Source organism: Branchiostoma floridae, chromosome 19 (genome assembly GCF_000003815.2).
Source record: "Branchiostoma floridae strain S238N-H82 chromosome 19, Bfl_VNyyK, whole genome shotgun sequence".
Classification (NCBI taxonomy): Eukaryota; Metazoa; Chordata; class Leptocardii; order Amphioxiformes; family Branchiostomatidae; genus Branchiostoma; species Branchiostoma floridae.
In genome coordinates this window covers 6,757,230-6,768,241 of record NC_049997.1, presented here as the reverse complement: position 1 = coordinate 6,768,241, position 11,012 = coordinate 6,757,230, and the positions used below count along the sequence as shown (strand labels likewise).

Below are 11,012 nucleotides of genomic sequence, written 5' to 3'. Positions count from 1 at the left end.
TAAATCTTTTGTATCGTGTAAATTCAAAGTGGCTGTGAATGTTCTTATGTGGCTTGTGACTGTTGGTGAGATGACCAGGTTTGACTGCACAATGAATTTTATCACTTACTGAATGTGTAAATTCTAATCATATAATATGCACTTAATACATGTATATACACAGTTACTGCATTAATTTTCATTAACACGTAAGGCTCGGAGCAAAAGTAATATAAATGTAGCTGAGCTGCTGCAGAATATAGATCTTAAAAACAGGCACTGTGTCTATATAAGGGTTGGTCCCACAGACATTATTGAAGGCGACTTTGACTTAACAAGGTGTCCAGCACCTTAGAAGTTATTTAGAAAGGCCACTCCTATTGGCTAATATGTTATTAACGGACCTTGATATTGCAATCGATCGTCAGGCCATACAAATTCATTTGCCTGGTTCTCAGAAATTTTAAAGCGAAAATGTGGCAAACAAACATCATGAAGGTAAAGAGTACGGAGAAAAACTTGAATATGACAGTCACCGTATTCATTCCTGAAAACTGAGTGCACCAAGACTTCGAGTTCTGCCCAAGTCCTACTCACCCCTACTCCGAAAGGAGGCGGGGTGAGGGGCAGGAGATCTACGAAAGTATTGAGCTAGTACTCTCGCGAGACTAGGTCATTCCATGAACAAGATACGTGTGTATACCTTTAAAAATATGTTACTGTTAGAAGAAAAACTCTATCTATTATTAACTGTGCTCATACGTGACTAATAAATCTCTTCAACAAGTGCACTAAGGCATGTATCTGGTCTTCAGTTTGTTTTCACTATGTTTTTCAAGCAAAGCATATTCCTAAAAAAATCCAAGAACCAACCAACCAACTAAATTTGTACGGCCTTAACGACAATGCGTACAATAACTACCTCTACTACTGTGCGGTTTCAGAACTTGGTCCCTCCCATGTACTATTTAAAGACTGAGAGTTTACTAATTGCATAGGAAACATCTTAAAGATTCTGATATACATATAGAATAAGGAGAAGATTCTAGAATAAAAATACACGTCCTAGTGATTCCTTTTTATCTCATAAGGCACAGCTTTATAGTTTGGATTATCTAATCTTAAATATACTTCAGTGGCTTGATCATGTTTCTGTGGTATTCATTTCTTCAAGCGGCATACACTCCCAACTAGAAATGGATCCATCCCCGAGGTGTTGCCAACATTCTTCATGATTGTCTTCACATTCTCTGAAAATGTTCCCACTGTTCTTGCTTGAAAATGATGTCCAGGCTGTGTTGCTGGTTTTACTGTTGGGACATACGGCTCACATCTCGGTGTCAGAAACTGTAGAGAGAGAGAGAGAGAGGGATTTTAGTAAGATTAGCTAACAAGTTTGAAAAAATGGAAAATACAGTCGAATGTGTTCTGAACAACCACTCAAGGGACTGAGGTCAGTGATTTGACTACTGTAAACTGATCCATACTGAAAAGAAATGCCATATTGTACAATACTCAAACAAGATAATTTAAACTTAAAAACTAAAAGAAATCAAAGAAAATTAAAAAAGAATTATAAAAAAATTGTTCAATACTGTACAATACTAAAACAAGATGAGAATGAAAGAAATTCAAGAAAAAAACGATTCCTCAAAAAGGATGAAAAAAGACGATGATTCAAATGTCAAGCTTAATCTTCTGCCTGCAAAGGTAGCCTTTAGAAATGAATTTGTATTGAAAATAGGTTTATACAGTATTTATGCAGCAGAGAGGATACTAAGTTTCTTGAAAATGACTGTATCAACAAAATAACAATGTTATTTGTCGTAGGTCTTCATAGGATTTTGATATTTAAGAATTCTTAAGCAGGCTGTGACAGAATCTACACATACCTAAGACAACAATTTCAGCAACAAAACAGATAAATTTTGTATGACACAAGGAAGGATATTAAAAAATGCCCTCAGTTTGTGAACATTATCTTAACGATGAATACTGGTGATAGTCTAGGCGATTGGTGCAAAAATTGCTCAAATTATGGTAAAAGCATGAAACTTGGCACAAGTGTTCGATATAATTATAATGGAAACAATTCTAGGGGTGGAGCCAAAAGAAACCTGCTTTTACATGGCAACTGTTGCTAGTACATTGTACATGCTCAGGATTCATCATACCAAGGTTCATGCTTTTACCACATTTTGAGCAATTCTAGCTTTATTTTTCACCAATCGCCTAGACTATGAAGGCTGAAGACTGAAGGAAGATGCATACCTGGTATTACACATACAGCACTGGAGCAGCTATACAGGGCAAGGGTCAACAGCAAAGGTCAGCAAAGGGTCAAGGTTCAGCAAAGGTCACAAGCCACACCCAGAAGTGTCGAAGGTCAGATAAAGCAAGAGGGTCAAAGGTGATAGAAAGCATGAGAGAAGAGGGAGAAGACATCATATTGTACAGTGGTTTTGGGAGTAAATTTTGAGGCAGATGAGCACATCAAATACTATAATAATTACTAATAGGTAACATACTGAGACCAGGTGCCATGGTAGATAAATGGCTGCATGAAAAATTTAAAGCAAACTTATAAGCTCTTTAATCTCGTACACTAGACAAATTTCCAGCATGCATTTCATGCTTATCATACCAGCATTTGTAAAAGTTCAACAATTCTTGTTATATGCTTGTTGGTAACATGTCTGAAGATTTCAGTCAAGTCAGGAAAGTAGGACTTACACAAATTAAGAGTATGCGATGAGATATTGTCATGAAGCACAGAAGTTGCATTTAATTTAGTTAAGTCAAGAAAGGAGAAATTATCAAAAATTTACATCATTTAGCCAGACAGCCAATGTATAAGACTGCAGTAACACTGTAGGTTTCAAAACTGTAGGTTAAACTTTATACACAGTAAAACTCCTGTCACACCTACCTTCTTCGCTCTCAGGAGCCAGCTTGCCCATGTTGACATTTTCGTACAGAGGTTCCTCTGGTGCTGCAGTGGCGCCCTCTGGCTCCCGATCCTTGCCCTGCAGGACGTCAGACACAGCCTGGTGGATGAAGATGTACTGCGCCTGTAGCAAAAGTGGGGGCAAAACAATTATATAGTAAATACATTCATTTGGTTAAAAGATCTGAATCTCTTTAGTTGTAGTACAATGTAGTTGAAGAATTAATTAAGCTGTTGTTATTGTTATCACTGAGCACACTAGGCACATCTTCGCTGGATAGTTTTAAAGAACACTTGAAGGCCATCTTGATTCATTGGATGTGAGGCAGATGCTCTAGTTCATATGCCCAAAAGCTAGGTGTGACAGGGCCTTCTGTGGAGGTACAAACAGCTGTATCACGACCAACAGTCAATTTTTAGAAATAATCAAGGCAAGAAGACTGAAACTAGCTGCACACTGCATCAGACACACTAACATCATAGCAACTAGTTCTATGGGAGCTTACAAGAGGGAGAAAAAGTCGGGGAAGACAAAAGTCAACTTCATCAACTACCTTATCAAGTTGAAATGACCCAAAGCCTATATGTCATACATCCTGATTGGAAGTGTGACGACAGCAAAGGGTCAAAGGTGCTTGGTAGTCGGTATCGGCCCCCGTCTCCATTGAGGGAAGCTCCGATACTAACTTTCAAGTACCTTAGACCCATTGCTGACGTCACACATCTGGTCAGGATGTATGACATAGGCTTTGGGTCATGACAACTTGATTAGTATCAGAGGACTGATTGAAAGCTTGTTGGTAAGCGCTTTACTTTGTAACATAATTCTAAAGCATGTAGCAATATACTGACCTCAGTCTGCACCATGAAGACCCTGTGTTTCCTCATCTCCGACACGATGCCGAAGATGTCCACGGAGTCGTGGCCGTCCTCGATGTCCTGGAGGAGCCGGTCCAGCGCGATGAAGGTTCCGGTTCTGCCCACACCGGCGCTGGGGAGAGAAACATTGGTGTAAGACAAAAGGCAGCTACAGCACTGGTTAACTTGAAATTAGGTTACAAATGTATTTTCAATGTGTGGTTGGTTCCAATGGTTCCCTAAAACTGACATTTTATCGCATTACAGTCTAAAAATCATGACTATTTCAATAGTTTTAGACTTAACAGACCTGGTTACAATTACAGAGATTTGGTTACAATATGAATTCAATTCTCTCATGTGATTTGTTGATGTTATTATGATAGAAATGACAGATTCTTTTACAATCCTTTTACAAGAAGACTTTCTGTGTATAAAGCGAAAATGAAAATGCATTGCCAATGTCAAGTTCAACACAAACAGCATCCACGGACATTTTCCTTACATCATAGACAGAGAAAGTCCTGTCCTTTCTGTTGAAAGTCTATGAACTAATTTGTTGTGCACAAGTCTGTCTACCTGCAGTGCACAATGACAGAGTTCTTGTGGGATCAAGCCCCAAACATTTCACAAAAAAACAAACAAACAAACAACCATCTTTACCTGCAGTGGACAATAACAGGGTTCTTGTTGTCCTGTGGGACCAGGCCCCGAACAGTCCGCACAAACTTCAGGAGCGAGATGGTCGAGTCAGGAACCCCGTGGTCCGGCCACACCGTGAAGTTCAGGTGACGAACATTTCTGGTCTCATTGCCCTGATGAAAAGGAGGACAATTCATATAAGCATTGAAACATCATCATGAGTGTACTACCATCTGTATCTGTATGTACATAGCTGGTATAGCCGCCGTTTGGCAAAACACAACAGCTTTACAGGCACACGGTGCGGCAGCAGCTGGTTATATTACACTGAACGACCCGTCACACCTAACTTTTGCACATCTATATTCTACTTCCAGCTTTCTGATGGCCCTATAGAGCACCTGCATTGGCACTGTGCCAAAGGTATTCTTCTGGTTGACAACATAGAACAGGTCATTCTTCTTTGGAAGATTACTTCTCCTGCAACTGTCTCACTCTCAGTGTAAAAATTGCATCCCTAGACCTTTCTCAGATCTTAAGTCAAACTGCAACGTCCATTTTCTCTCTAATAAATGAGTGAGTGATTATGAGTCGGTCAGTGATGATGAATAATAATTGTTTTGTTTTAAGAGTATTACATGCATAGGTGAACGTTAACTTAGACGGCAAAGATCTTGCATGTTTTCTTTTCTTAATATCTGATTAATGATTTGCACATTGCTTTTACTATCAGTAAATATAATACATACATATTACTAAAAATACAAATATACAAATATCCCCATCAGACTTACATGTTGCAGAGTGAAGTTCCTGACTGTCCACTCCGGCAGGACTGACTCGCTCACCATGTGAACGATGATGTCACCGTAGTAGACTGGCTCGTTGTCGTACGGCCAGTAGTGGTCACACTTCACCTGCAGAATTTACATTGAAAACATTGTTTTCTAAGTCTAGAAAGTTGTGGATGATCTCATTTTATACTGTAAATGCAGAAATGTTTGCGGTGGATTAATGTTCGCGGTTTTTGCGGTGACCACTTAACCGCAAACTTAAAACCACCGCGAACATTTTTCTATTGTGGTATTAGACTGGAGTCTATGGTGTAACCGCGAACTTAAATCCACCGCGAAAAGTCCTTTTTCCCGCTAACGCGAAATCAAATCCCCGTGAACTTAAATGCATTTACAGTAGATCTGAGGATGAGGCTCAAAAACATGTCCAATTAATGGCTAGATAACTTTGTCCAGGCTTGTAATCGTACGGCCAGTAGTGGTCACAATTCACCTGCAGAATTCACATCCAATAACATTCTTTGTTAAGTCTATATCTATACAGTTGTGGCAAATTGTTTCAAATGCAAACACAATATATCACGAAACAACATGCTTTCCAAAAATGGAAAATTAAACGAATCTAAAGTTTGTAAATACTGTTGCTGTCCTTGGTTCTGAAAACACAGTAACAGTGATGGGACAAGCAGGCTCTGAGAAAAAATAAATGCCCACAAAAATAAATGATTTACGTTTATCTAAAATCAATTGGCGCTAGAATCAGTTACAAGTAGACTACTAAAAGATTTTTCCTTACCCGTCCTTTCTCCACACACTGCGTCACCATGACAATGATTGACGTGTTCTGCTCCCAAACCATCCGCCAGAAATCATCCTTGGTTCCCGGCAGTGGTCCCTGGGAGGCGATGAACTCCCGCTTGGAGCTGTAGCCCTGGGGTGTGGGTGGGAAAATTATAGTTGTAAAAAGGCTGCTTAAACAATATGATAATCCAATTTCCATTTGTACTGCAGTCAGGAACAGTTAAGTGTCAGCTGTTTGGAGCAGTTTCCATATCCTGCACTTTCTCAACACTGAAGTACTGTATTGGCATTATTTTATATTCTTTCTGCTACTGCATGTTGTGGAGCCCCTAAGACTACTGTGGTCATGGAGAGTAATTGAGTGAGTGAGTGAGTGAGTAATTCAAACTCCCAAACTTCAAACCAAGGGTCAATATCTGCAGGACCATGTATGCTGATAGGTGTATATATGCTACTGTGTACTACATTAAGCTGACTTACAGGCATGTAGCAGGCGTTGATGTAGTCAGATCCTTCCACATCATCAATAGCAGCAAGCTTGGTCCTCGTGTTGTCATCTGGAAGGATTAAAGCAATAATTCCGATATGTTTGATAATTCAAACTTGATACAGTTTTCGGACAATACAAGGTGGAAACATGAAATCATCATCCTATGTGAAATTGATTCATACAAACACTTTTATAGTCTTGTTATTTTACTGTCAATATTCAAAAAATGTAGCAGTTGCATGGCACATTCAAAAAAGTTTTTTTATTGTATTTCTAGGATTAAAAGATTCAAACTGATTCAAACAAAAACCACACATTCAACTATAAGGAAAATTGTAATGTAACTAAAAATCTATGGTATTGCCTTAATCTCTTAACTACTAGTAAGTAACAATCATAACCAAGTTGCAATGAACACAATGCCCCATACGTACATGGCAGGATGTTGGTGTAGCGGTTCTTGCCCACATTCTCAGGCAGGGAGGCTGCGTTACGAGCCTGCTCAGTGCCAACGTGCTTCAGTTTCTGAAAAGTACAAAATCATAATAAGACAAAAAATACAAACAAAAGAGCCAACAACTGTCACTTAATTGGGATGACCAGTAATACATGTACTCTAGATCCTCTAAAATCATGATTTCATAATATTGCAGAAAATATGCAATGTACGAGATATTTGGATCAAATTAGTAGCATAGTGTAGCATAGCCTTAGTTGTTCTGTCTCACCCACAGACACTGTAAAGATTCTTTACAGAAAAGTTTTATGTAACTACTGCATTTAGTCCATATAGGCAACAACATGCAAAATTTAATAAAGATCATTGTCATCAAATTCCTCTGAGTATCCGTCCTATGTTTGTAAGTTAACTTTACTATACAACAGAAGAAAACTAGTCTAGTAGACAATTCAGACATTGTATTAAATAGTTAAGATGGCAGAGACTTATTCAAAAGAATAAAAACTTAAGACATTTGATATCATGATATAAGACATCGCAGAAATGTTTACCTCATATTCCTCTGAATACTGGTACTCCGAGTCCTTGCTCATGTCTGTATGGTACTTTACAAAGTCTGTCAGCTTCACAGGCCTGAGAAAATAGCAAGGTGTTGCAGTTAGGTTTGTTGATGGTGGATCTCTCCTTGGTGCTGAAAACATTTCTACTGATTTGTTGAATGTATTTCACTCCCTTCATCTAATCCCTATCTACATGTACCTATCAACCTGATGTCAGGACTAATCTAGTACATACGTCACATTTGTTAAAGTCTGTCAGCTTCACAGGCCTGAGGAAATGACAAAGTACAGTGGTTAGTAGGGCTGGGTACCGGTACAGAAAATCCAGGTCCAGGTACGGTTCAGGTCCAGAGGATCAGGTTAAGGTCTGGACCTGAAGCTAGACCTAATCATAATACACAAAACAATGGTCCATTTCTCAGCTGAGGATTCCTTTTGGTGACTTCCACTGACATTTCAAAATCCCATCTTCATGTAAACAACACTAACTTCTTCTGTCATCTTAGTTTGACTGTAGAAACTTGCTATCTATCTACATGTATCTATCTATCAACCTGAAGTCAGGACTAAGCTATAGCTAGTACATACGGCACGTTTTTTTAGAAGTCTGTCAGCTTTACAGGCCTGAGGAGGCGGTAAAGTGCTGTGGTTAGAGTTGTTGATAGTGGATCTCTCCTTGGTGCTGAAATCCTGTTTATTGATCATTACAATCCACCAACAGAAACCCACTAGATAAACCCACTATAGAAACCAACTATAGAAACCCACAAGAGAAACCCGCTATAGAAACCTACCATAGAAACCCATTATAGAAACCCACTATAGAAACCCACTGTAGATAGAAACCTACAATAGGGACTGTGATGGTTTTGGCAGTCACAGCTTTGTGCAGGAATCTTGTTTTGGTGTATAGTGTACTTTAGAATGGTGTTTACTTTGGAATAGTCCATTTTTGCATCCAGAGGGATAGGGAATGAGATATACTAGTACATACTACAACTGCTTGCAAATTTTGCTATTTTATAGTATGTACAGACTCTGATTGAGATGTCTTCAGTCTGGTAAAATTGCGAATTGTTCTGGCAGAGAGATTACAATTGTGATCTCTGAATGGTCCATCTACTAGATCACAGTTCAACATATTTTATATGCAGTTGCTACATGAATTAAACACTTCAAATCAACTACTCCAAATCAACTTACTTGTTGAGCACCCTAAGCAACTTTGCTTGATTACTGCAACCTCTATCTAGTACATGCATTTTGTATACCTTTATGTAGTCACAAGTACACAAACTTTGACTAAGTAGACACCGATCAACCTACTTGTTCAGAACCCTGGGAACCTTAGGCTGGTTGTTGCTGTACTCTTCCATAGCAAAGGCACGGTTTTCTCGGCCAACTGTTCCATTGGCGGCAGGAAGGTCCCTAAAACAGATACAGAGTACAGAATAAAGCATTTTTTTATACAACCATTGCTTTACTCTCACTAACATTTTGGTGACCATCTGTCACCTTCTTCAGGGCAATTTTGACTGGTTCACATTGTACTGTAGGACAGGTGTTGCTGCTCACAGTTCAAATGCAGTCACAAAATGTAAAGTATTTACATAATGTACAGACAACTATATGCAAAATATTTACAATGTGGTCCCAAATGCAAAGGAGTGTAAAGTTAATGTTAGAGTACATTTGGGAACTTTGAATATATCATAGGATAACACAGAGTTAGATCATCTCAACAGTACATTCTGTAATTGTTTACTTAATAGTTTTTTTATCTCTATGTATGTATGTATGTATGTGTGTGTGTGTGAGTGTGTGTGGTGTCTGTGTGGTGTGCGTGTCTTTGTGTGATGTCTACGCATCTGTGTGAGTAATAACTTGGTGAATTGTGATATACCATTATAGTTCAAGGTCTATTCTGTGCATCCTGGTTTGTGACATTTTCATTGTTACAGTTGTAGCAGAACCTAATTGAAGAACAAAAGAAATCAAAGAAGAAGTAACGATGCTGGAAAATTAATGATTTGCTGATAAAGGAAAAAAAAACTTACTTCTTTCTCCTCCTGTACCAGAAGACAATGGCAGCAATGATGGCCAGGACGACAAGCACTCCTACTACAGCCCCAACTATGATTGGAATTTGATTTGGTGGTTCTTTAGCTGTAAATCAAAGAACAAAAAACAGTATCAGCAATAAGTATGGTTTGCAAGACATGCTTGGAGAACCAAAGGGTGAGATTGACAGTGATGTTCTTCTATCTGCCTGCTGTGTCCACATTGTATTGTTTATGTCGCAATTTTAATGAAGTCAAAGTCAAAGTATGGTTATACAAGAGCTTGCAGACCCTACACAGCATACATCCAACAGCTATCAAAAGATGTGTGCTACACTCCTGAGCAATGGAGAACTGGGAGAAATGGAGGGAGAGAGTCATAGACATCCGAGTTACCAACTCTTCCAGATTATGATGATGGTGCAACTAATAACACAAATACAAGTCACCTGTTGCAATGGGCTGTGACACTGGTGTTTCTGTGCAGTAGTACAGGTCCTCCAAGTTGCAGGGATTATTTGCACAGGGTTGGGTGCAGCCTTGGAGTCTGTACCTGGTAAATGCAATGAAATTTATATTTATTTCATTTCCTAGTCTAATGTTTAATGTCGTTATGAACTTTTATTCTCTCCAGGAATGATACCCAATAGACAAAGCTCACTACATGTACACAATGTCAAATGTGGTATTCATAACAAAGGAACTAAAACAATGCAATAACCTTGCGGGTAAAGTGTTTGTATTTTGAGGGTCATGGTTTACCCAGGCTGGGTAAATAAAAATAAAGCATTTTTGGCTCGGAGAAAGACTATAGTCGGAGTAAAACACACAAGTCAACTACAAGTAGACTAAACTTGAACAACTGTGTAGCCGCTATAGAAAAAGAGATTTTTTTAACTGTTACTGTAACATAAACTGTCATATGATTGTAGGGAAGTAGACATTTGAACTGTCACAACAGATCTTAAGGAATAGGTCTAAGTTCAAATGTTAAGAATGATGATACAAAGTATGGTGTACCCACCTATACTGGGTATTAGGCTTCAAAGGACCATTGCAGTATGCATTACTGTCTTCTGTACAGGATGCATTTGTCCCTATGGAGATATCCGCAGTGCTGCGCCGACGACGTTTGCCTGACGTATCCCTATATTCCTCAGCTTTGTAGAACTTGTACCGCAGGCTATCACCTTCAGAGTTTCTCACTTGGAACCAGTTCAGAAGTTTTCCACCATGTTCAATGGTAGTTGCTGTAATCAAAGTGTTAAAATGTGTTAAATGTTTTATACAGTTTGTACAGTAGAAGCCAGTTAATTGCACAACGGATAACCGCACACTTCTGTTAACTGCACAGAATCCCAGAATCCATGGTGTTGCGGTGCAGCTTAATAACTTCGCTTTGTTGCACCACCCGGATAATT

At 38.8% G+C, this 11,012-nt stretch overlaps 1 protein-coding gene across 1 annotated transcript; it reads right to left on the bottom strand.

Annotated features, from left to right (window-relative positions):
* Window positions 1–855: 855 nt before the first annotated feature.
* On the bottom strand, window positions 856–9,695 carry LOC118406760 (receptor-type tyrosine-protein phosphatase beta-like). Its single transcript, XM_035807069.1, has 12 exons — window positions 9,589–9,695; window positions 8,858–8,959; window positions 7,523–7,604; window positions 6,946–7,036; window positions 6,502–6,578; window positions 6,017–6,151; window positions 5,221–5,343; window positions 4,448–4,599; window positions 3,779–3,917; window positions 2,909–3,050; window positions 2,251–2,279; window positions 856–1,326 (listed from the first exon to the last, which is right to left on the bottom strand). Exons 2-11 carry the CDS (start codon window positions 8,905–8,907, stop codon window positions 2,257–2,259), a joined length of 1,014 nt encoding a protein of 337 aa, XP_035662962.1. The 5' UTR covers window positions 8,908–8,959; window positions 9,589–9,695; the 3' UTR covers window positions 856–1,326; window positions 2,251–2,256.
* Between the last annotated feature and the right edge of the window lie 1,317 nt (window positions 9,696–11,012).

Coding starts and splice junctions, on each gene's coding strand:
- LOC118406760 (XM_035807069.1), bottom strand. CDS start 8,907: ATGGAAGAGTACAGCAACAACCAGCCTAAGGTTCCCAGGGTTCTGAAC. Junction 5,344..6,016: donor AGTGTGTGGAGAAAGGACGG/GTAAGGAAAAAT, acceptor TAAATTCTGCAG/GTGAAGTGTGACCACTACTG. Junction 4,600..5,220: donor GGAACTTCACTCTGCAACAT/GTAAGTCTGATG, acceptor CCTTTTCATCAG/GGCAATGAGACCAGAAATGT.